Source organism: Thalassophryne amazonica, chromosome 1, assembly GCF_902500255.1.
Source record: "Thalassophryne amazonica chromosome 1, fThaAma1.1, whole genome shotgun sequence".
Lineage (NCBI taxonomy): Eukaryota > Metazoa > Chordata > Actinopteri > Batrachoidiformes > Batrachoididae > Thalassophryne > Thalassophryne amazonica.
This window is the reverse complement of record NC_047103.1, coordinates 2,451,445-2,478,290: the sequence shown is the minus strand read 5'-3', so window position 1 is coordinate 2,478,290 and position 26,846 is coordinate 2,451,445. Positions and strand designations below refer to the sequence as shown.

General features: G+C 44.6%; 1 protein-coding gene across 1 annotated transcript in view; it reads right to left on the bottom strand.

The window, feature by feature from the left end:
• Nucleotides 1-26,846, bottom strand: part of lama1 (laminin, alpha 1) — a 309,926-nt gene that overhangs the window by 141,958 nt on the left and 141,122 nt on the right. The window contains 14 exon segments of the mRNA XM_034180072.1: nucleotides 2,795-2,982; nucleotides 3,090-3,176; nucleotides 3,386-3,504; nucleotides 6,213-6,353; nucleotides 9,476-9,605; nucleotides 11,863-11,990; nucleotides 12,122-12,307; nucleotides 14,294-14,473; nucleotides 14,699-14,842; nucleotides 14,931-15,164; nucleotides 21,207-21,232; nucleotides 21,235-21,255; nucleotides 21,258-21,340; nucleotides 21,405-21,598. Of these exon segments, the coding sequence (XP_034035963.1) occupies nucleotides 2,795-2,982; nucleotides 3,090-3,176; nucleotides 3,386-3,504; nucleotides 6,213-6,353; nucleotides 9,476-9,605; nucleotides 11,863-11,990; nucleotides 12,122-12,307; nucleotides 14,294-14,473; nucleotides 14,699-14,842; nucleotides 14,931-15,164; nucleotides 21,207-21,232; nucleotides 21,235-21,255; nucleotides 21,258-21,340; nucleotides 21,405-21,598 (1,861 nt within the window).

Sequence of the window (26,846 nt, the reverse complement as noted above, 5' to 3'; positions counted from 1 at the left end):
ATCTGCTACAAAATAATTATTTTATATACAGCGTCCAGCGCACAGAGCAGGTGGGATTGTGTGTACAAGAGGGCAGCTGCTCCAAAAACAGCCTCTCAGGTCCTGCGTAGCTGCCAGGTGAATGGATAATGGACTTTTAGCAGCCTCGTAAGCACCACGCACACACCTCTAAAACCTCGTACACAAACACGCTGTTGTTGCTAAATTTTGAACATCTTGAAATTAACACCACGCTCAGAGAGGAGCCTCGTTAACTGAAGATGTCTCTAAGAACCAATCAGAGCCACTGTTCTACCACCATAATTGAAGAAACCCTCTGGTAGCAAAGAAAACACGCTGTGTGGCTCATTATTCATCCTTCATTATTCAGTGGGACCAGGGCTTAAGGCTGTAACAAAGATAATAAAAAAAAAACTACGGCTTTCCTTCACACAGTTTGGTGCTCAGAATGGAGGAAATAGTGTTTTAGAGGGTTATAAATTTAAAAATCTTCCAGGGGAAGCTGGCCCCACTCTCCCCTATGCCCCAGTGCTCAGTGCGCAGTTTGCTACAAGGAGAACTTTAGCAGCTGTAGGAGAACTTTTCCTCCAGCACTTGGTGTGAAGCACACTGCAGGAGAACTTTAGCAGCTGTAGGAGAACTTTTCCTCCAGCACTTGGTGTGAAGCACACTGCAGGAGAACTTTAGCAGCTGTAGGAGAACATTTCCCCCAGCACTCAGTGCGAGGCACACTGCAGGAGAACTTTTCCTCTAGCACTCGGTGCGAGGCACACTGCAGGAGAACTTTTCCTCTAGCACTCGGTACGAGACACACTGCAGGAGAACTTTAGCGGCTGTAGAACTTTAGTGGCTGTAGGAGAACTTTAGTGGCTGTAGGAGAACCTTTCCCCCAGTGCTTGGTGCGAGGCACACTGCAGGAGAACTTTAGCGGCTGTAGGAGAACTTTACTGGCTGTAGGAGAACTTTTCCTCCTGTGCTCGGTGTGAGGCACACTACAGGAGAACTTTAGCGGCTGTAGGGCAACTTTTCCCCATGTGCTCGGTGCGAGGCACACTGCAGGAGAACTTTAGCGGCTGTAGGAGAACTTTTCCTCCAGCGTTCGGTGAGGGGCACACTGCAGGAGAACTTTAGCGGCTGTAGAACTTTAGTGGCTGTAGGAGAACTTTAGTGGCTGTAGGAGAACCTTTCCCCCAGTGCTTGGTGCGAGGCACACTGCAGGAGAACTTTAGCGGCTGTAGGAGAACTTCAGTGGCTGTAGGAGAACTTTTCCTTCTGCGCTCGGTACGAGACACACTGCAGGAGAACTTTAGCGGCTGTAGAACTTTAGTGGCTGTAGGAGAACTTTAGTGGCTGTAGGAGAACCTTTCCCCCAGTGCTTGGTGCGAGGCACACTGCAGGAGAACTTTAGCGGCTGTAGGAGAACTTTACTGGCTGTAGGAGAACTTTTCCTCCTGTGCTCGGTGTGAGGCACACTACAGGAGAACTTTAGCGGCTGTAGGGCAACTTTTCCCCATGTGCTCAGTGCGAGGCACACTGCAGGAGAACTTTAGCGGCTGTAGGAGAACTTTTCCTCCAGCGTTCGGTGAGGGGCACACTGCAGGAGAACTTTAGCGGCTGTAGGAGAAATTTTCCCACAGTGCTCGGTGCGGGGCACACTGCAGGAGAACTTTAGTGGCTGTAGGAGAACTTTTCCCCCAGAGCTTGGTGCAGGGCACACTGCAGGAGAACTTTAGCGGCTGTAGGGGAACTTTTCCTCCTGCGCTCGGTGCGAGGCACACTGCAGGAGAACTTTAGCGGCTGTAGGAGAACTTTAGTGGCTGTAGGAGAACCTTTCCACCAGTGCTTGGTGTGAGGCACACTGCAGGAGAACTTTAGCGGCTGTAGGGGAACGTTTCCCCCAGAGCTTGGTGCGGGGCACACTGCAGGAGAACTTTAGCGGATGTAGGGGAACTTTTCCCCCAGAGCTCGGTGCGGGGCACACTGCAGGAGAACTTTAGCGGCTGTAGGAGAACTTTTCCTCCAGCGCTCGGTTCGGGGCACACTGCAGGAGAACTTTAGCGGCTGTAGGGGAACTTTTCCCCCAGCGCTCGGTGCGGGGCACACTGCAGGAGAACTTTAGCGGCTGTAGGAGAACTTTTCCTCCAGCGCTCGGTTCGGGGCACACTGCAGGAGAACTTTAGCGGCTGTAGGAGAACTTTTCCCCCAGCGCTCGGTACGGGGCACACTGCAGGAGAACTTTAGTGGCTGTAGGGGAACTTTTCCCCCAGAGCTCGGTACGGGGCACACTGCAGGAGAACTTTAGCGGCTGTAGGGGAACTTTTCCCCCAGAGCTCGGTGCGGGGCACACTGCAGGAGAACTTTAGTGGCTGTAGGAGAACTCTTCCCCCTGCACTCGGTGTGAGGCACACTGCAGGAGAACTTTAGCGGCTGTAGGGGAACTTTTCCTCCAGCGCTCGGTTCGGGGCACACTGCAGGAGAACTTTAGCGGCTGTAGGAGAACTTTTCCCCCAGCGCTCGGTGCGAGGCACACTGCAGGAGAACTTTAGCGGCTTCGGTTCTGTCGACTACGCCATCTGGAAGCACTTTAAAAATTAAATTGACCATGTAAAAGTTTCGTGCCTGTCTCCATGTCCACGGCAGCAGTCAGCGACAGACTTGCAAAAAAATAATAATAATGCATTAACTTGCCCAGCCCTAATCCTAACACTAGAATGTTATCAGACATGAACACATGAGGCGTGCTTCTCTTACGATAATACAGCATGCTAAGGTTAGCGCTGATACTCACACACACATTCTCCTCCTTCCAGGACGTGCCGCTCTTCACACTGGTCACACAGCTGACCTTTGACCCCACCCTTACATTCACACTGTCCACTCAGTGAGTCACATGACAGCTGAACGGAGCCCCACCCACTGCAGCTACATGGGACACAAGCCCCGCCTGGTGAAGCGGGGTTACCATAGTAGCCTTTAGAGCACCTGTTGGATGTGAAGTTTTAAAAAGTTCATTGAAGTGAGTAATTATTAATAATGTTGATTTGTCCATGGGTGTAGTTCCTTCAATGGGCACCTAATGTCACTCTTACCTCTCACAGTGACGACCTTCGTATCCCAGCTGGCAGGAAGTGCAGCGGAAATCAGGTGCATCATCAGACACGCAGGTGGGACTGAAACTACAGAAGATAAACTTGTTAAAGACGTCAAATTACAGAATACAAAAATATAAGAAAAATGCATTAATTAACACGAAATAAAACAAATGAAGATAAATGAGCAGTTAAGAAATGAAAAACAAATAATTAACTGTCAGAATAAACAGCAAAATGTAATGAATCAGGCACCATATAAAATATTAACTAGAAAAAAAAATGTGTAATGTTACCTGTTGTCCTTTAGGGGGCAGGCACACAATGAACAATCATTGATTGATCCGCTAACGTTCCCATAGTAACCTGGGGCACACAGCTCACAGCTCCACCCACTGGTGTGATGTTGACACCGCTGCAAAACACAAACGCTCATCACCGTCATTATGCCGACTTTGTGTACACGTGTATATCTCTGTGTGTGTACCTGCGTGTGTGTGACCTGTGTATCTGAGTGTGTGTATACCTGTGTGCAGTGGTGGGCACAGCTAACTAAAAAGTTAGCTTTGATAACTGTTAATCCGCTAACTGAAAAGTTTGCTTTTATAAAGCTAAACCAATAAACCCCTAAAAAATTTAGCTGAAATTACAGATAAAAGCTAAACCGATAACTTTCAGTATTGACATCAGTACACTAGCAGCTACTGACACAACAACGAGCCAGCGCTTCTGTCTCAGATCAGCCTTCTTTCAGCAAAAGAGTCAGGGTTACCATAAAAAAGGAAAGAGGAGAACGAAAGGAAGAAGGATGGGGAAAAAGACAATTTCTCTTTACACCATACAGACTTGCCGGCATACCACACTATCAGCTATATGTTTTAGTTTTAAAGTAATACACTAATTTTGAAGGTTTTACCATTTAGACACACATGCCGCAATGTATTATGGGTAAATCAGTAAGTAAACTTTATTTTACTTTATTTGTATAGCGCTTTTCACAGACAGCAATGCTTCACAGTGGTGAACATATAGAAAAGATCATACAGTCAAATACATAATATAAAATGCAGCAACACAGTGCGGGGTCAGTTTGGACTACGACCCTTGCTGAAACAAATAAGTTTTAAGGTGCTTTTTGAAGGCGTCCACTGAGGCGAGAGAGGTGGGGTGCAGTGGCTTTGAAGGATCGGTCTACACGGGTTTTAAAGCATCTTCGTGGAGCCATCAGCAGGATCCGCCCAGACGACCTCAGCTTTCGAGTTGGGCTGTAGGGTTTGATCATGTAGGTCGGGACCTGACCATGTAGGGCTTGAAAAGTAAGCACCAAGATTTTAAATTGGACACGATACACAACAAGAACCTGTTGGTGCTGGTCAACAGCTTTAAGGCTGAGTTTTGAACATACTGGAGGTGCGCTAACTCTTTCTTGTTTCGGCAGGTGTACAGGCTGTTACAGTCGTCCAGTTGCAAGGACACAAAAGCACGAATAATCATTTCAAGCTCAGCCTCAGACACCACGGGCCTGAGCTTGGCAATATTGCGCAGCTGAAAGAAGCAGTTTTTGACCATCTGCCTTGAATGGTGTTCTACTGACATGGCTTCATCAAAGATCACCCCAAGATTCCTTAGTTTAGTTTTGGCCCAGTGGTTCAGATCACCTGCTGCTTGATGGTGGGAATGGCACTATCCGGGGCAATAATGAGCATCTCGTTTTTTCTGGGTTGAGTTTAAGGCTGTTGTTGCTTAGCCACTGCTTAGTTTGTGTCAAGCAGTTGGTTAAGGAACTCAGTTTGTGAACTTCAGAAGCCTTAAATGAACAGTACAACTGAAGATCGTCAGCAAATAGATGGTAGGACACATAACTGCTAGATTATCCAACCAAGAGGAAGAACATACAGCAAAAACAGGAGAGGGACCAGAACAGAGCCCTGCGGCATGCCACACAGCAGGTTGCCTGGCTCGGACATAATGTGGTTGACAAACACACTAAAACTCCTACCAGCCAGGTATGAGGAGAACCACTGGAGCACTTGACCGGATGACCCAATCAGATCCCGCAGCCTGTTTATCAGGATCTGGTGGTCGACCGCATCGAAGGGCGAGGACAGGTCCAACAAGAACAACACTGTACATCTCCCCGAGGCGGCAGATGATGTGTGATTCTAGGAATGATGTAAGTTGTACAGAGACTAATTTTTCCAACATTTTGGCCAAGAAGGGAAATTTAGACATTGGCTGAAAGATATTGGCCTAAACACTGCACTCTACTTGCCAGTAGAGGGCAGTGTTCATGGCAGTATGAACAGCATTTGCTGCCACACATTTACTAAAAGTGCTGAACCCACTTAAACTGAATTTTCAGTTTTCGAATTGCCTTTTTTTACAAATGAAAAAATGACATATTTACAAATACAGATTTATTTGTAAAACCCACCACACATTTCATTAACGTGTATTATACTGACCAACCAACCACAGGAAACTAATGTTCCAATAATACATTGTGTCACATGTGTCTAAACGCTAAAACCTTCAGAATTAGTGTATTACTTTAAAACTAAAACATATAGCTGATATTTTCACTTCATAAAACGACAGACATGACATTAATTTCAACAATGTCTGGAATTAGTTTGTTTAAAACTTTGACCATAAGTCAAAACTGTCTGCCTGTGCATGACTTGTGTGATATGCTGGCGAGTCTGTACGGTGTAAAGAGAAGTTATCTCCCCCCGCCCCCTTTCTTCTGTCTGGTAGTCAGCTCTCCTCTGCTGGCAGAGGATTGAGCGCTGCCACTCATCGCTGTCTATCTGCTACAAACATGTAACAGGCAGGCACTAAAATCTTTGATTCAGACTTCACAAATGTTTTTAACTGTTAATTTTTATTCACTATGTCCGCAAAAATATGTTAGCGGTCTAAAAAATGAAACTAAAATTTATCGGAAGCTAATTGGTTGATGGTTTTCAAAGTTATCTGAAAAGCTAATTCGATGATGTTAGCTTCGATAACTAGTGGTTAGCGGAACTGTGCCCATGACTGCCTGTGTGTGTGTGTGTGTGTGTGTGTGTGTGTGTGTGTGTGTGTGTGTGTGTGTGTGTGTGTGTGTGTGTGTGTGTATACCTGACACTCTCCGGTCTCAATATCACAGCTCTGGCTGTGGTTATTACATCGACAGGGAACACATGGACGCACAAAATGTGACCTTTGATCCTGGAAGGTCAGCTCAGACAGGGGCTGTCGAAAATTCCCAGGAGCACACTCCTGTGGACAGAGAAGGCATTACAGTTCCACCACAGTGCATGTCGTTGGGTTTGACCGTGGATGACCTGCAGTATTTAGTGCTTGTCATAGTTTTGTAGGTTCATCAGACAGACGGCAAAGATCATCAGAGTCCAAAGTCTTGGTTCTGACCCTGAACGGGGAGCAGGGATCCAGTCACACTTGGGAAGGTCATGGTCTCGTTGTTAAGCGTTAGGTTTTTTGGGTAAGGTTCTTAATCCCCGAGTTGCTCCCAGTGTGTAGTGAGCAGCTTGCATGGCCGCACCCTGACACTGGTGTGTGAGTGTGTCTGTGAATAGGTGAATGTGAGGCATCATTGTAAAGCGCTTTGAGCATCTGATGCAGATGGGAAAGCACTATATCAATGCAGACCGTTTACTTCATCAGCTGCCTGTGTATTTGTGGGTTTGGAGCGCTTTCTTCCATTGTCAAGAATTAAAGCATTACCTTCCTTTGGGTGGGGGTCCGGGGGTGGGGGCTCCTCTGGAATATTTTTTTTGAAAATGACTTACCAAATGGTGCATTTTTCTCACAATTTTAAGGATGAATAGAACAAAAAGTCCATATTTATTTTATATATTCACAGAATGAGGGTTGAGGCAGCAGAACCCCCCCCCCCCCAATCAATTCACTCCAACAACTTTCAATTCATGACACAGACGTCAAAGCACAGTGAGGACACGATCACACAAAATCTGAAACTGCACTGAAAACCGACTGAACAATATTCAGTTAAACTTATCTGAACTGATATTCAACAGTAGAAGAAAAAGTAAAATGATCCATTTTAAAACTGCACGTCAGTGCTGCTTCATCATGTATCAGTGAATCAATGAGAATGAAACAGCTTCGATTGAACTGAGCTATTATCGAACCAATATGACACCTGAACCACTTGGGTTAGAATTTAAGTGTTTCATGTTTTCCATCATTGACAGCCATCAATTGGGGCAAAAAACTGAACGCCAACCGAATGAGTGAAAACAAAACATTAGTCAAAACCATGAAAAATAAGAGAAAAAGCACAAAAGTGATCTGAATTTATAGTTTTAACTCTTTACAAAAGACAGACACAGAGAGAGAGAAGCCACATGTTCTGGTGAGATGGTGATAAAGAGTCATTTTGGACCCATGAGTTCAGAGGTCATTCATGTCCTGGTCACAGACTTCCAGGGACCTCACACTCAGGAGGGTTTTTTTAACAGTCTGTTTGAGTGAAGCTGCTGTGTTTCATCTTAACAGATTTTCTGCCGACTAAAATCAAGTCACCGTGACACAAAATCCCACTTCTGTAATGACTCGGCGGTGGAGGGCGGGTTTAAACCTTAACGTGTCGGTGTAGAGGTCAGATCAGGGACACGCTGCCCAGTAAGGTCTGTGGAGGCAGTCACTCATGGTGGAGCTGCAGAGCGTGCACAACCTGTCCACACATAAAGCTTTGTTCCATGAGATGGCGCAGTTCTTCCATGGCCAGATGCACCGACACAGTGATCCTTTGGAAGTGCTCTGAGAAAAATTCCATCATGTAGGTTATCAGTTAAAGCTGACAAACTGATGACATCACACCACTGTCAACAACAGACAGCCCCCCCACCCCACCCACCCAAATGATCAGATCTGCACTGATCTCACATCGGGCCTGTTGGCAGCCCCAACTGACTGACATCTTTAATCCCAGCACTTCTGACTGGCTTCTGATTGGCTGAGCTCACAAGACCGGGGGGGGGGGGGGGGAGTTGGTGACCTCCAGGAGCAGGGTTGTGACCCCGGCAGGCAATGAGCCTCGTATTGACTCACTATGGTGAAATGTTCTGATTTGGGATATTTTTACAGACAGCAGGTGGCAGTAGAGAGAGAATTTTGCCTGAAAGAGGTTAATAAATGAGAACTAGAGTCCGCACTCCCAATGCTGCCCACTAAACGTCATCGTCCTTTCATGGACAGCGACATGACGCCTCCTAACCGCGCAAAATATTAACAAAGTTCCCAGATGTTAATGCATTTTCAATGGGGATTCACAACTGAACACATTCAGAAAAACACTCACAAAATATGTATTAAAATGCTGTTCTGACCTGGATATCGAGCCAACAAAATGAATTAACATTAAATCATGTCAGGAAAGTATTAAACTTACTCTGATACCCACACATTTCAAAATATTAGTGTTGAAAGTTACACGGCTCTGATCTGTTCCAACTGCTGCTGTTTTAAGCACAACGCGACTCTTAAAACCATCACATTACATATATATATATATATATATATATATATATATATATATATATATATATATATATATATATATATATATATATATATATGTGTGTGTGTGTGTGTGTGTGTGTAATTTTATTTTATTTTATTTTTTTACACAAATGTCCTTTATTGACCGAGTTTCATTCATGAAGTCAGTGGTGTGTGTAAGTGAAGAGTTAATGGTCCGTGTCCTCGGACGACACGGACAGGAAACACACACCTGTTTATCATCCAAATGTCACGTTCAAAGTGACAAGAAGAACCAAAACCTCTTACTTATGGAAGGAAATATTGTCTCCCGTCTCTGTTTGTGGCTTTGCCAACATGCGCAGCTTTCCGGCGTATTCCACCTGTTTCTTGGTGAGACTCATTGATGCTCGCTGCCTCCTGACTTGCCCAGAATTAAAATGGCGACCGCGCCTCCTTGCCGGGACACGGCTCAGTGTGAGTGCGGCCTCTAGTTCTCATATCTAACCTCTTTGTTCTGCCGCTCTGTTTGCAGACACTGTTTCTGCTTTGTGCACAGATGGACACTCTGTCAAAAACAAGTCCAACAAATTTTACTCTTCTGACATTTTCACCTCATAAATAACGTCACAAAGATCTGAGCCTGGTGGCTGCCCTCTCCTGGTTAGTGGTGGTAACAGCAGCTGCTGTGGGCTCAGTGGGTTTGTGCAGCATTCCTCCAAACCAAATCAACTGGTTGAAGCTGATCCAGAAGAACAGTTTTTCTCATGGATCTGTATGAAGGGGTGGAGTCAAGAAATGTACCTGGGTGGGCGGAGCCTTACTGACAATAACAACACACCCAAGAGATGTGTGCACAGTGTGCGGCTGTGTCTTACCTGACACGACAATCCAGAGTATCCTGACGGACAGACGCAGGACTCGATCAGCCTGGCCACGCCCCTTCCAACACCTGATCCTTCCACCTCCTCTGCCTCCAAGGCCGTTTCCATGGTGATGTTGGAAATCCTGCCCACAAAATTTGTACTTAGAGTTCAGAAGTGGCAGTTAAGTGTTTGGTAGAGTTCAACGTCTGGTCTTCATTTGATTTTATATAACATCTGAGTGGATCCTCGTCATTTGATTGGTGCTTTGTAAGTCACATGACATGGATTAATTCATCCCATTTGTGTTGCATTGCATTTAGAGTGCAAACTGGTTCCATACCATTGCACACGCACACACACACATACACACACAAAATCCACTCCGCTGTCAGCCATCTAGATGCATGAAGAGCTGTTCAGATAAAAAGCTGATGTGATTTTTGGCTGGACTGAGGAACAACACAAAGTCATTTTTTTATGGAAGTCTGAAGTCAGTGCACAGCATCACTGGACTACACGTCACAATTTGGACTTTAGTAGCAGTGGAACAACAAAATGTAAAACCCTTTTCTGTTGTTTATAAATTAATATAATATCAAATGACAAGGATCTATTTTAGCCATTATATAAAACAAATAATGAATGTTTTTACATTCTTTCAATGGAATAAATGAATGAATGATGATTTATTGCAAAGAAATTATCTTCACACCCAATTACCTCAGACAAAAATACAATTAATCCACAATTATTACTAGTTAAACATAATAATGGCACACATCGGAATTAAAACAACGGCACATATATTTTTTGATTGTTTATGTGCACTAAACTTGAAACAGTCTGTCATCCGAATTGAGGCAAAGTGCGTGCAGGCCGCAGCAGAAATACCGCACAGCTGACTCGGCTTCACCTCGCTGAATAGTTTGTTCCAGCTTTCACCTCATGAAATATTCGCACCATTGAACTCATAAACATTCATTATTTGTATAACGTTAGTTTAAGTTGAAGTTTTGGGCCTGGTGTCAAGTGAGCTGAGTTCAAATCAACAGGTTAGCATTAGTCAAAATGTATTTCAATTTATTTTTATATTTGACCACTTCTGGGGGCAGCCTGCACAAACACAGCATCATTTCACAGAGAAAAATGGTGAACCGTTTTTTTTTCAGCTGCAATCACAGAAGCAGTCGGGAAAAGTGTGTTTTTTTTCAGTTCCTAGTGGAGAAGGGAAGACGAGGCAGATGGGAGAGGTCGTGTTGTTAAGTGTTAGCCGACACAGCTAACCAGAGTAGCTGCAGAAGTGTGTAGACAAGTGTGGAAGAGGATCTGTGAATTGGATCAGAGAGGGGCCTCTGGTGTTTATAAAGTGGATTTGTGTGTGTGCTCCACCATCCATCCTGCATTTTCAGGTGAGGCAGTGCAGAGACGGGTGAAGGATGGACACTGGACTGTGAAAGACATTCCCTGTCCTACCCCAGTCATGGCCTATAATAAAAACATGGGTGGAGTTGTTCTGTCTGACCAGGCTCATCCAGTACTACTCCACCCATAGAAAAACTGCTCTCTAGTACAGAACCGTGTTGCTGCACTTCCTTGACAGTGAAACCACAAATGCATTCATCTTGCACCATGACATCAGCAGTGTCAAGCAAGAGCAGCCCATGACACACAAGGATTTCATGGTGGAGCTGATGTGTCAGCTTTGTGGCACGGAAAACTCAGGTGTCCCCCAGAGCAGGAGCCACAATCATGTTCTTGTGCCAACTGTGACAGGCACGGATCCTGGGCAAAAAGCCACTAAAGGCAGACTGAGGTGCCAACGCTGCCTCCAGGTGGACAACAGGAGGAGTGACACACTCTGGAAGTGTCAGGCCTGTGATGTGCCCTTCTGTGTATTGTGTTGGACAGGAACTGTTTTTTTTTTTTTTGAGTGGCACAAATAATTTGTGTTGCATCTTATTGTGACATCTGATTGTTTTGTACAAAAAAACGCCTGAAGCATTTCCTGTATTTGATGTAAATAGGTGTATATATAACTTTTGTTCATTTGTACATATGTTTTTGAAATTTACAGTTTAACTTATCAAAATGGTCTGTTAAACAGGTTTGTGGTTTTTGCAGTCAAAAAACGACTTTTGTGTAATCTAATTTTACGTTTTTGTGTATATTTAGGTCAACTGTGTTGATACAGTATGTCAGAATGAAAGAAAAACAGGTGAGGTTGTGCTGAAAAAAATGACACCAAACAAGGCAAAGTAAACAGTTTTTAATGGTAACATTATAAAGGTCAAACCAAAAGTAGCCAAAAATGGCCAATTACACCCTGGACCCCAGATGGTTAATATAGTTCAGTGTATTTGTCTGTGTGCATGTGAGCGTGCACACGTGTGTGCGCGCACCGGCTTTGCTGCAGATTCGTCCCGTATGACGCCTTGATGAGGATGTACTGCACGTTGCCGAGGACCGACATGAAGTCGGCGTGTGTCACCGCCTTCTCCGACACCGAGTTAAAGTACATCCATTTGTGCTGTGACACAAACAACATCAAATGTACAAACACGGAGACTTTGGATTCCAAACAACAAACTGTTTTTCACTCAAGTTCGTCTTTGACGAAGTCCACCTGGTTTCCCATGAGTCCCTCCCCGGCAGCCGTACCTCAGTCAAGCTGATGGTGTGTTGTTTGCTAACGCCATTGTTTGGCGCGTCCATGTCGGTGTAGATCACCAGCTTCCTCAGTGTTCCACCCCTCAGAAGGATCTGAGGCTCCTGATTGGACAGCCCTGAGCCATCCTCTGCGTAGAAGGTGACGACATATGACAGAAGGCCACCGTAGGACAGCAGCTAGGCAACATCGCACAGGAAATAAAACAGAATGTTGGACTCTGCAGGCAACAAAACAGGCTGACATCCACAGTGGGGAAATAAGAATTTGACCACTGTCAGTTCTGCAGGTTTTCCCACCTACAAAGAATGCTGAGGTCTGTATTTTTTATCATAGGTTCACTTCAACTGTGAGAGACAGAATCTAAAAAAATCCAGTAAATAACATTGTATGATTTTTAAATAATTAATTTGCATTTTATTACATGAAATAAGTACTTGATTAACTAGAAAAACAGATCTTAATATTTGGTACAGAAACCTTTGTTTGCAGTTCCAGAGGTCAAACGTTTCCTCACCAAGTTTTCACACAGTGCAGCAGGGATTTTGGTCCACTCCTCCATACAGATCTTCTCTAGATCTTTCAGGTTTGGAGTTTCAGCTCCCTCCAAAGATTTTCTATTGAGTTCAGGTCTGGAGACGGGCCAGGCCACTTCAGGACCTTGAAATGTTTCTTACGGAGCCCCTCCTTAGTTGCCCTGGCTGTCTGTTTGGGGTCACTGTCATGCTGAATCTCTCTGATCTCTGCTCTCTTCCACAGCATGTCTTTTTCTTGATTCTCTCCCCTCAGCCCCAACCAGTCCCAGCAGAAGACTGCCCCTCCCTGAGCCTGGTTCTGCTGGAGGTTTCTTCCTGTTAAAAGGGAGTTTTTCATTCCCACTGTCACCAAGTGCTTGCTCACAGGGGGTCGTTTTGACCGTTGGGGTTTTTCTGTAATTATTGTATGGCTTTTGCCTTACAATATAAAGCGCCTTGGGGCAACTGTTTGTTGTGATTTGGCGCTATATAAATAAAATTGATTGATTGATTGATTGACTGAAGACCCAGCCATGACCCATCTTCAATGCTCTTACTGAGGTAAGGAGGTTGTTTGCCAAAATCTCGCAATACATGACCCCATCCATCCTCCCTTCAATACAATGCAGTTGTCCTGTCCCCTTTGCAGAAGAGCACCCCCAGAGTATGATGTTTCCACCCCCATGCTTCACGGTTGGGATGGTTTTCTTGGGGTTGTTCTCATCCTCTAAACATGGTAAGTGGAGTTGATTCCAAAAAGCTCTATTCTGGTCTCATCTGACCACATGACCTTCTCCATGCCTCCTCTGGATCATCCAGATGGTCACTGGTGAACTTCAAACGGGCCTGGACATGTGCTGCCTTGAGCAGGGGGACCTTGCTGCCCTGCAGGATTTAAACCATGACAGCATCATGTGTTACTAATGTAATCTTTGTGACTGTGGTCCCAGCTCTCTTCAGGTCATTGACCAGGTCCTCCTGTGTAGTTCTGAGCTTTCTCAGAATCATCCTTACCCCACAAAGTGAGATCTTGCATGGAATCCCAGACCAAGGGAGATTGACAGTCCATCTTGTGTTCTTTCCACTTTCTAATAAATAATCATAACAGGTTGTTGTCTTCTACCAAGCTGCTTGCCTGTTGTCCTGTAGTCCATCCCAGCCTTGTGCAGGTCTACAGTTTTGTCCCTGGTGTCCTTAGACAGCTCTTTGGTCTTGGCTATGGTGGACAGGTTGGAGTGTGATTGATTGAGTGAGTGAACAGGTGTCTTTTATACAGGTAACAAGTTCAAACAGGTGCAATTAACACAGGTAAAGAGTGCAGAATAAGAGGGCTTCTTAAAGAAAAATTAACAGGTCTGTGAGAGACAGAATTCTTGCTGGTTGGTAGGGGGTCAAATACTTATTTCATGCAATAAAATGAAAATTAATTATTTAAAAATCAGACAGTGTAATTTTCTGGATTTTTTTTAGATTCTGTCTCTCACAGTTTAAGTGAACCTACGATAAAAATGACAGACCTCTCCATTCTTTGTAGGTGGGAAAACCTGGAAAATTGACAGTGGATCAAATACTTATCTCCCCCACTGTACAAGTCCAAGTACCAGACTTAATGCCAGACTCAGGATGAGGTCAACAGAAAAACAACAGTACCTGGTTGCCTTCAAACTGTCTTGGTAGTCTCCAGTACAGTGGTCCAGCCAGCCCACTGGAGTTGAGCTGGCTGGTGTGGAGCAGCATGTCACCGCCCTGTTTGTAAACTCCGTGTACTACACCCTGAAGGTTGGACTGACTGACCAACGGCAAAACACGGGAAGAACGAGCCAAAGTGATCTGTGAAGAAACGTTTGATTGCTGTGAAACCCAATTTAAATAGACTTTACACACACACACACACACACACACACACACACACACACACACACACACACACACACACACACACACACACACACACACAACCATTACATTGTATAAAGTATTACTCAGTAACACCGTAACCCCACCTAGTGGACAGTATGTGCAGGTTGACATACGGCGGGAGTGCCGTGTACTGACCGGCACTCTAACGAGTCCTCCGAGCTCCTCACAGTCTCGGCTCAGTCCAGAACAGAAACACTCGGAGCAGCCGTGTGGATTCTGAACAGACAGACCGAACCAGCCTGAAATACACTCCTCGCAGCGCTGCCCGGACACACCCACCTGGAAATGTACACACCCACAAAGAGAGCATGTTTTGGCTGCAGTTTAATTTGGTTGCCACAAGACATGGCTAAAACGGAGCACTTACTTTGCACACACACTGTCCCGCGGACCGACAGTCACACACTCCGAGCGTGGCATTGCAGAATGTGTCCTGTGTTCCCGCCACATCACAGCCACATGGCGTGCAAGTCGGGTAACCGTGGTGTCCCGGGGCACACTGGTCACACGTCCGGCCAGAGAACCGCTCTTGACAAACGCACTGGCCATTGGTGATGTCACACTGGAGGGCAGAGCTTCCCATCACACTACAATTGCACAGCTGTCAGAGTTGTGTGTATTAGTGTGTTTAATGATCTTTGTGAGGCATTTCAGAATAATCTTCACTTTTTGGTTCCAAACTGTACATCTGGAAGTGTTTCGACATTTACAGTTATACATAATTACATCAATTAAACAAACCCAGCCCAAAACAAACAAAACTCTTTGTAACAATTTGACTTCTAATGTAAGATCAGGATATAAAAAACAGCAGGGCTGTGGCCAAGCACTGGCTACATCTGTGCCCAGAGCAGAAGGTTCTTGATTCAAGTCCACCCCTGCCCATTCTCCACGTAATATGTAATGTGGTGTTCAAAATGCTGCTGCCAGACTTTGACACAAAGCAGAAAGTTTGACCACATTACACCCATTTTGGTGTCTCTTCACTGGCTTCCTGTCCCAGTGAGATCAGATTTTAACGTTCTGCTACTAACCTATAAAATTATTCACAGACTGGCACCTCCCTACCTAGCTGACCTAATTAAACCTTACGTACCGGCCCAGGCTTTACGTTCTCAGGGTGCAGGACTACTTTGTGTCCCTAAGGTGAATAAGAAGTCTGCGGGTCACAGAGCTTTCTCTAATCGTGCCCCTGTTCTGTGGAATGATCTCCCTGCGTCAATAAACAGTCAGATTCTGTGGAGATTTTCAAGTCCAGACTTAAGACGCACTTATTTTCCCTTTCATATAGCTAGCATACTGGTATAGTATAGTTTTACACTTTTTACTCTTTTAATTCATTTTACTAGTAAACAGAGCGTGCCGCGGCCTCAACTTTACCTAAATTCTGGGTCTGTTAGTGAAGTTTAGGGCTAGTGGCCGGCGATCACCTTAGTATTTCTTCTGTTTTTCTTGTTGTTTAATGCTCACAAATTATACTGTATTTCTTGTCTTTCTGATGCCTGATTCTGTTTTTTCTCTCTGTTTAAGGTGCAGCTCCATCCAGAGATGGAAGTTGTGTTTGTGCTGGAGACCCTCCTGTCCTGTGCACCGACAACATTTCCTGTATATTCGTTTTGTGAATTGTTCTGTAATTTATGTCTGTATCATGGCCCAAGCAGAGGGTCACCCCTTTGAGTCTGGTCTTCTTGAGGTTCCTTCCTCAGAGGGAGTTTTTCCTTACCACTGTCGCCTGTGTTCTTGCTCTTGGAGTTGGTAAGGTTGCCTCAAGCGCCTTGAGGTAACTTTGTTGTGATTTGGTGCTATATAAATGAAAATAAAATGAAATTAAATTGAAATGTGGTGCATCAGGAAGAGCATCCGAGTGAAAACAAGGGAGAAGCCGAAGGGACGTAAGTCTTCAATCTAGATTTAAAAGACTCAACAGAGTCAGAGCGTCTTATTCCAGCTGGCAGACTAGTCCATAAAAAAAACATTTCTGGGGCCGGGACTCACCTTCCTTATCTTCAGGCTCACACAGTAAAGCTTTACTCTGAGAATCAGAGCACGGGCCGGTGTAACAGTTTATTCCCCCCCACTAGTTCTCCTCAGCAGGATGGCGCTCGCCCCTTAAATTTAATAATTTATAATTAAACCTTAAGAATCCAACCTCACATGGCACAAGGGAGCCAATGAAGTGAGGGCCAAAAAACCAGAAAACACTGTCCAACGTCCTGATCCAGGTTAGAACTGCAGCAGCATCTTTCTGAACCGAACTGAACTGAACATCTCTGAGTGTGTGTCAAAGCAGATCACAGAAGAAACAAAAGCACGAAGCATCATCTGTACGTCAGCACGGGACTCGTCTGAAGAGCGCAACCTTCATCATCTCTGACACGTGGAGCAAGAGACCGCGTCAGACCTTTGACTTTATCAAGACTTTGAGATGGTGTCAAGGACGAAGCTTCAAGGTTGCATCACGCATTCGGGAACAAATGAATGTCAGAGCTCCAACAAGTCCACATTTTAAACAAAAGATGATTTAGTCAGTGGAGCTTCGGACAGCGGACCTGTGACCAGAAGATCCTCAGGTTAATTCCCTGTCAGGTAATCAGACGAGCATCATCTATCTCTGTGTGTGTGTGTCTCTGTCTGTGTGTGTGTGTGTCTCTGTCTGTGTGTGTATGTGTCTCTCTCTGTGTGTGTGTGTGTCTCTGTCTGTGTGCATGTGTGTCTCTGTGTGTGTCTGTGTGTTTGTGTCTCTGTGTGTGTCTGTGTCTCTGCGTGTGTGTGCTCTGTGTGTCTCTGTGTCTCTGTGTGTGTGTGCTCTGTGTCTCTGTGTGTGCCTCTTTGTATGTCTGTCTGTGTGTGTGTGTGTGTGTCTCTGTGTTTGTGTCTCTGTGTGTGTCTGTGTGTGTGTGTCTGTGTGTTTGTGTGTCTCTGTGTGTATGTCTGTCTGTGTGTGTGTGTCTCTGCCTGTGTGTCTCTGTGTGTGTGTGGGTGTCTCTGTGTGTGTCTGTGTGTTTGTGTATCTCTGTGTGTGTCTCTGTGTCTCTGTGTGTGTGCTTTGTGTGTCTCTGTGTGTGCCTCCTCGTATGTCTGTCTGTGTGTGTGTGTCTCTGTGTGCGTCTGTCTGTGTGCGTCTCTGTGTGTGTGTGTCTCCGTGTGTGTGTCTCTGTGTGTGTGTGTCTCTGTGTGTGTCTGTGTGTCTCTGTCTGTGTGTGTGTCTGTGTTTGTGTCTCTGTGTGTGTCTGTGTCTCTGCGTGTGTGTGCTCTGTGTGTCTCTGTGTCTCTGTGTGTGTGCTCTGTGTGTCTCTGTGTGTGCCTCTTTGTATGTATGTCTGTGTGTGTGTGTCTCTGTGTCTCTGTGTGTGCCTCTTTGTATGTCTGTCTGTGTGTGTGTGTCTCTGTGTCTCTGTGTGTGTGTGTGTCTCCGTGTGTGTGTCTCTGTGTGTGTCTGTGTGTTTGTGTGTCTCTGTGTGTCTGTGTGTGTGTGTCTCTGTGTTTCTGTGTGTGTGTCTCTGTGTGTGTCTCTGTGTTTCTGTGTGTGTGTGCTCCGTGTGTCTTTGTGTGTGCCTCTTTGTATGTCTGTCTGTGTGTGTGTGTCTCTGTGTGTGTCTGTCTGTGTGTGTCTCTGTGTGTGTGTCTCCGTGTGTGTGTCTCTGTGTGTGCCTCTTTGTTGTGTCTGTGTGTGTGTGTCTCTGTGTGTGCCTCTTTGTATGTCTGTCTGTGTGTGTCTCTGTGTGTGTGTCTCTGTGTGTGTCTCTGTGTGTGTCTGTGTGTGTGTGTCTCTGTGTGTGTCTCTGTGTGTGTGTGTGTGTCTCTGTGTGTGCCTCTTTGTACGAGGTCTGTGAGAAAACTATCCGACCTTTTTATTTTTTTCAAAAACTATATGGATTTGAATCATGTGCGCTTGCATCAGACAAGCTTGAACCTTCGTGCGCATGCGTGAGTTTTTTCATGCCTGTCGGTTGCGTCATTCCCCTGTGGGCAGGCTTTGAGTGAGCACTGGTCCACTCCCCTCGTCGGATTTTTATTGTTTAGGAACGGCGGAGCGGCTGCCGTTTTGTTCCATGAAATTTTTTTCAGAAACTCTGCCAGACAGCCAGATGGAAACCATTTGGAAGATTCAGATGGCTTTCGGTGAAGATTCTATCGGTATCACACGGATTAAGGACCATTAAAACTGGATTAAAAACGGCCAACGGCGGCGGAGGGCGCACCGCACCCCTCGCGGCCATCGACAGGCTGAAACGAGCAGATCACTTCCAAATTTAAGGCTCTGTTGATGCAGGATGTCGTGTGACTAGCAGAGAAGTTTCAGAAGAGGTCGGAATCAGCACTTTATTGGCACATTCCACTGTTAAAGGAGATTTTGTGTGGAGGAGATTTCTCTCAAAAATTCTTGAAAGGGTAGTTGTAAAACAGCTAACTGATCATCTGCAGAGGAATGGTCTATTTGAAGAGTTTCAGTCAGGTTTTAGAATTCATCATAGTACAGAAACAGCATTAGTGAAGGTTACAAATGATGTTCTTATGGCCTCAGACAGTGGACTCATCTCTGTGCTTGTTCTGTTAGACCTCAGTGCTGCTTTTGATACTGTTGACCATAAAATTTTATTACAGAGATTAGAGCATGCCATAGGTATTAAAGGCACTGCGCTGCGGTGGTTTGAATCATATTTATCTAATAGATTACAATTTGTTCATGTAAATGGGGAATCTTCTTCACAGACTAAGGTTAATTATGGAGTTCCACAAGGTTCTGTGCTAGGACCAATTTTATTCACTTTATACATGCTTCCCTTAGGCAGTATTATTAGACGGTATTGCTTAAATTTTCATTGTTACGCAGATGATACCCAGCTTTATCTATCCATGAAGCCAGAGGACACAAACCAATTAGCTAAACTGCAGGATTGTCTTACAGACATAAAGACATGGATGACCTCTAATTTCCTGCTTTTAAACTCAGATAAAACTGAAGTTATTGTACTTGGCCCCACAAATCTTAGAAACATGGTGTCTAACCAGATCCTTACTCTGGACGGCATTACCCTGACCTCTAGTAATACTGTGAGAAATCTTGGAGTCATTTTTGATCAGGATATGTCATTCAAAGCGCATATTAAACAAATATGTAGGACTGCTTTTTTGCATTTACGCAATATCTCTAAAATTAGAAAGGTCTTGTCTCAGAGTGATGCTGAAAAACTAATTCATGCATTTATTTCCTCTAGGCTGGACTATTGTAATTCATTATTATCAGGTTGTCCTAAAAGTTCCCTAAAAAGCCTTCAGTTAATTCAAAATGCTGCAGCTAGAGTACTGACGGGGACTAGAAGGAGAGAGCATATCTCACCCATATTGGCCTCTCTTCATTGGCTTCCTGTTAATTCTAGAATAGAATTTAAAATTCTTCTTCTTACTTATAAGATTTTGAATAATCAGGTCCCATCTTATCTTAGGGACCTCATAGTACCATATCACCCCAATAGAGCTCTTCGCTCTCAGACTGCAGGCTTACTTGTAGTTCCTAGGGTTTGTAAGAGTAGAATGGGAGGCAGAGCCTTCAGCTTTCAGGCTCCTCTCCTGTGGAACCAGCTCCCAATTCAGATCAGGGAGACAGACACCCTCTCTACTTTTAAGATTAGGCTTAAAACTTTCCTTTTTGCTAAAGCTTATAGTTAGGGCTGGATCAGGTGACCCTGAACCATCCCTTAGTTATGCTGCTATAGACTTAGACTGCTGGGGGGTTCCCATGATGCACTGAGTGTTTCTTTCTCTTTTTGCTCTGTATGCACCACTCTGCATTTAATCATTAGTGATTGATCTCTGCTCCCCTCCACAGCATGTCTTTTTCCTGGTTCTCTCCCTCAGCCCCAACCAGTCCCAGCAGAAGACTGCCCCTCCCTAAGCCTGGTTCTGCTGGAGGTTTCTTCCTGTTAAAAGGGAGTTTTTCCTTCCCACTGTTGCCAAGTGCTTGCTCACAGGGGGTCGTTTTGACCGTTGGGGTTTTTCCGTAATTACTGTATGGCTTTTGCCTTACAATATAAAGCGCCTTGGGGCAACTGTTTGTTGTGATTTGGCGCTATATAAATAAAATTGATTTGATTTGATTTGATTTTATAATGAAAGACGTGCGGACGGATTTGTGCGTCGGGACGCAGCCGCTCATGGCGCGGGACAAACAACACCTCCGTGTTGGAAGTCTCACGGGACAAGTTGGAACATGCCCAGCTGTTAAACAATTTCTCGGATACTCACTCGACTGAAAAGCCATCAAAAGCCGTCTGAATCTTCCAAATGGTTTCCATCTGGCTGTCTGGCAGAGTTTCTGAAAAAATGGAACATGGAACAAAGCGGCAGTCGCTCCGCCATTCCTAAACAATAAAAATCCGACGAGGGGTTGTGGACCAGTGCTCACCAAAGCCTGCCACCAGCGAATGACGCAACCGACAGGCGTGAAAAAACTCACGCATGCGCCGAAGGTTCAAGCTTGTCTGTGCAAGTGCACATGATTTCAAATCCATATGGTTTTTGAAAAAAATAAAAAGGTCGGATACTTTCTCACAGACCTCGTATGGTCTGTCTGCTGTGTGTGTCTGTCTGTGTGTGTGTGTGTCTCCGTGTGGTGTGTCTCTGTGTGTGTATCCGTACTTACCTTGCATCCAGACATGAGGTCATGACCCAGTAACCCGTCTTACACCTTCACATGCGTCGCCCTCTGTGTGGGCGGGACAGACACACTCGCCAGTCTCTGGGTTGCAGTTCCCGCTGGTGTTAGCACAGCGCATTCTGGAGGAGAACAACACCTCGACCAATCAGTGATCAAACCGTGCACCAATCAGCAGTGAGCCACACTGTTTATCTACCTCTGCACCCGCCGCCATGGAAATGGTAAAAACCGTGGCTACATCGGTCACATTTTGTCCCGGCCACGCCCTTCACACACTGACACTGCCCCTCCTCATCACATGACTCAGACAGGGAACCTGATTGGTTGCAGCCACAAGGTTGACAGCCCCGCCCACTCTTCAACTCGAAGAATCCAAACTGAAAAAGAAAACAAATGTAAATGTTTTAAAGAGGGGGTGGGGCCAGCAGAGTGGCAAGAATTTACATCAGCCATGATCGATGATCCACATCAATAAAAAATATATAGTTTTGGTGTATTGGTGTCAGATCTGGATACTGAACATTTGTGATATTTCAGATATTTAGATCACAGTGATACTGTTTAATAAAAGGGCGGGAAAAAAACAGGAACGGCGGCAATAAAAGTGAACTTTACATGACTGCAGGTTTGGAAAAGAAACGGAAACTGCTGTGGATTAATTAACATGAGTGAAAAGTGACCATCAATGTTCCAAAACGTCCTTTATGTCTTTGATATGAATATGGGTGATTTTGTCTGTTCAGAAAATGAAGTTGTTTGTTAAACTTTGGCCAAGATCAGTGTGAAATGTCGAGACTTAACCTTCAAGTGACTGAGCAATTTTGCCACAAAAGGGCCCCTTCACACATACTGCAAAGTTTGGCTGATTATGGTGAAACAGTGCAAAACAGTTTGAAATTAGCACACCATGAAACATCGCGCTGATGGGCAGCATGCATGAATCCGGTGTGAGAGTTCGTGCACACGCCGGTGCTTTTGAGCAGAAATAGTGCGCGAGCTGGCAGAACATCGTGCCACTTATGTGGAATAATAAAAAAAAAAGAAAAAAAAACACACCACCCACTGGACGAGAACCCGTGCCGTCCAAAAGCTCTGAATGCCAGTCAGAGACTTTACCACTGAGCTCCGGAGCTGTTCTGTGAAAAGCTGTGGGAATCTGCCTCATATCAGGAAGGACATGGAAGTATTCCAAAAAAATTAAAATCCCACACCATATAAAAACACCACATATGTCAAGCGATGCAAAACAAATATGATCTGTCTGTTCCTCTGGTGATGACCCATAGTCCAAGACATCAGTCATGAGATGACATGAATGAGAAACGTTCACTCATCTCATTCATAGTCCACATCTGATGGCGCGTCTCCAACCAGCCACATGTGTGGTGTCTTGTGGACAGTGCGCTGCAGGACAACCGGGTCATGTGGAAACAGAGCTCACGTGGGTGACGTGAACAGTCAGATCGCCTGCTGCGTGTTCTGATCTGATGGTCCCTTCAACCTGGGAGCAGTCTGTCCATGTGCATGCTGTGCGCGCGTGCCTGCTCACATCGCTACAGTACTTTGCCACATTGATATATGTTTTTATTTGTGTCCACTTGATAACAGCAATCAGACACTCACGCAACACAGTGGCAGTTGTTTGTCCATGTCGTTCCAATACAGTACATGCTGTCTAGCTGACTGTCCAGATCCACAGATTTCTACAGCCACTTCAGTGGAGGACACACCTCCTGTCATCTCAGCGCTCACATCAAAGCCACAATCATGTGGGACTTAGACAAATTTCTCTGCCAGTATGACAGTGATTGTCTGCAGTCTGTTGTCGTACCAAGAGTACGACTGGCCACATATTTTCTATGCGCCATGCGAGTGGTGTTAGGTGTTCTTGCATGTCACCTGGAATTTGGCCCACACCTGCTGCAAGAGGGTGCAATGGGTTCAACAGCGCACATTCTGTCTTTCAGGCGCTTGTGTGCGCAAATAGTTGTAGCAACAGGTGTACAAGGCATTGGAGGCAGGGATGACATTACACAGTTGCACATGATTCCTGCTTCATGCGCACTAAGTGTGCACTTCGTCCAAACTTTGCACTATGTGTGAAGGGGCCCTAACTGAAGTGGGCTTATTTATGACCTCGTTGACTTCATATTGGAATACCGTGATATAAATGATTGTTTTAGGGCTCTTGATATTTATCTCACTCTCTAATATATTTGTCCATCATCCTTTTCATCCTCTTAATGCTTGTGCAGCTCTAAATTTTGCTATTCTAGGTCTGTTGGCTTGCCTGCCAAACAGTAAAAATATAATGATTAGAGTTGGTAAATTACAAACCATCTGAGACTATATTGTCGAAAATCTCATAGATCTTCCCGGAGGGTCATAAGTGACCCCGCACAACTTTGAATTATAGTCGCCACACGGATCGGCTGATCCTTGCAAAAGTCTATGAACAAATGCAGGACAAATATATTGACAAATTCATGGAAGGAAACTTTTTCCAATTAAAATCAGAAAAATGCTGCACAAACATATATGCCTGGAGTCATTAATGACTGCTCTCTGAAGACTGAGGAACTGTTCAAAGTTCAGCCAGACATCTGCTGATGGTGAAGAAATGCAATTTTCAGAAGTGATGCTGCATGTCTCTGGGGGCACAGAGCAAAAGAGTCAGTTTTTAAAATATATATTCATGTGCTGAACAAAGACAAAAGTAAGAAGTTAACAAAACAGTGAGCTCAGTATTTTGTTTTTGACATCTTGATTTGGTAACATTATATTTACAGAAGGTACTGATGAGAGCGTTTAGCAGGCTGACATCGTTAAACGGGTGGCTGGCGCAATTTTGTAGACAGCAAGGCTTTAGCTTTATTGATAACTGTCATTCGTTCTGGGGCCGCCATGGCTTGCTGATGCCGGATGGCCTCCACCCTACTGGGGAAGGTGCCGCCATCTTGTCTGCGAACATAGATAGAGCTCTACAGGGAGGGTAACATTACGAATTTACAACAGGCCACGGAGCAGGTGATTAGAGACAAATGTGGATGTGGAATCCATTAGCTTACTGAGGAAACTGGTGCAGAAAATCCACTATGGTGATAGTGCAGTTTATCTGCCAGGGAGGGAAATTCATCAAGTTGAGACTGTGGCCTGTTTCCGTAGACGTGTCCATAAAAATCATAGAGGGATATACTTTGCAAACTTGATACCCATTACTACATTGGATGATGTTAAAATTGAGGATGGCTCAATGGTTGTTCCAGCAATATCAAAGATTTTGTGTCTGCTACCTACAACGTGTGTGGAATGTCTCAAACCTGAACCTATTTCTAGGCATCTTATATATACTACTCTGGAACCACCCCTAATCCCAAACAGTTCAACTGTCAACCCCACTGAGGTCCTTAGTCTGGGTCTCATTAACATAAGATCACGAGCCTCAAAATCATAGTTGATTAATGTTCTAATTATTGATCATCACTTAGATACGATTGGGTTATGTGAAACCTGGCTTAAACCTACAGCTGTCCTCCCCTTAAATGAGGCCTGCCCACCAACATATACATTTAGTCACGTCCCTTGTGATGCGAAGCAAGGTGGGGGTGTTTCTCTTATTTATAAATCTACGTTTAACTTATTAGCTGTTGAGGGTCACAAATATAACTCATTTGAGCATCTGATTCTCCGCTCTGCTCAGGATATTACGCATTGCCAAGGTCAGAAGAATAAAAATCAGCCGTATTACTTTGTCACTGTATATTGGCCTCCTGGCCCATATTCTGACTTCTTAGATGAATTTGGTGCATTCATCTTTAACTTGTCAACTAGTGCAGATAACATTCTGATCATTGGTGACTTTAACGGTCATATAAATAAGCCTTCTGATCCCCTCTGCAAATCATTTATAGAAATTGTGGATGCATTAAGATTTCGGCAATGCATTTGGGTCTCAACACACATTACTGGAAATACCCTGGATTTGGTTCTCGCACATGGTATTGCTGTCACGAATATTGATATCATGCCTCTTGCATTGGTGGTCTCTGAACACTCACTTATTATGTTTACAGTTTCCCTGCCGTGTTTAGTGGAACAATAACCTTATATATCACTATGGAGATGCATCAACCTCTCAACTAAGACTGAACTCGAAGCTAGACTGCCTGATGTCTTAGCTTCACATTTGGCAAATACCCAATCAGTAGACAGACTTGTGGATAGTTTAAACTCAGTGCTCAAAACTACACTCGACATGATTGCGCCACCTGTGTTAAAACCACATTCCCCCAAAATACAGTCACCACGTTCAATGAATACCTGTGTGACCTCAAGCATAAGGCTAGAGGTCTAGAATGGAAATGGCATAGTTCAAAATTAGAAGTATTCCACCTTGCGTGGCGTGATGCTATCTTAGACTATAAGCATGCATTATTGGCTACAAAGCGGACCTACTACTTTGATTTGATCAACAAAAACAAGCATAACTGAAAGTTCTTGTTCGACACGGTGGCAACACTTATTCATGGACAACCACCTGTAGTTCGCTCTCCTTTTACAGCACAAGATTTCTTGGATTACTTTGGGAAGAAAATAGAAGACATTAGGTTAAACATATCCCAGCATGCCTTAATCCAGCCACTACACCCTGCTATTGAGGTGGGCGCCATTACTGAGGTATTACCTAGATTTACAGAATTTGATAGTATCTCACTAGGCGTGCTGATGAAACTCGTAATGTCAACAAAAAGCACAACCTGTTTATTTCATCCTATACCAACAAAACTGTTTAAGGACCTGTGGCCCACTCTTGGGCCGACTGTGCTGGAAATTATTAATTTTTCTTTAACTTCTGGATCTGTTCCTAAATGTTTCAAATCTGCAGTGATTAAACCATTACTTAAGAAACCTAATCTTGACCCTAGTGTATTGAAAAACTATCGGCTGATATCAAATCTATCATTTTGCTCTAAAATTCTGGAAAAAGTGGTGTCACGGCAGCTCGTGGACCATCTTACTGAGAATAATCTCTTTGAGCCACTGCAGTCTGCTTTTAGAAAATATCATTCCACAGAGACGGCTCTCACTAAAGTGGTGAATGATCTTCTATTTGCAATGGATTTAGACACCACGACAGTTCTATTGCTGTTAGATCTCAGTGCTGCATTTGATACAGTGGATCATTATATTCTACTTGATAGGCTGGAAAATCATTTTGGGATTACTGGGAGTGCCCTTTGCATGGATGACGTTATACTTGACCAGTTGTTCTCACTGTGTTTTGTACAGTAACACTACCTCTAACCTTAGTGACATGAAATTTGGGGTTCCACAGGGGTCTGACTTAGGCTCCCTGCTTTTCTCCCTTTATATAGCACCCCTTGGGCACATATTGCGGCGTTTCGGGATTACCTTTCACTGCTATGCTGATGATACTCAGTTATACATGCCGATAACTGCTGGTAATCTCGTTCATATAAAATCCTTAGAAGATGCAGCAGTGAGAAGTTGGATGTCTAGAAACTTCCTGCTTTTAAACTCTGATAAGACTGAAATGATGGCTCTTGGTCCAGTGAGATATTGGCATCAATTTGACCAGTTAACACTGAGCCTAGGCTCATGTGT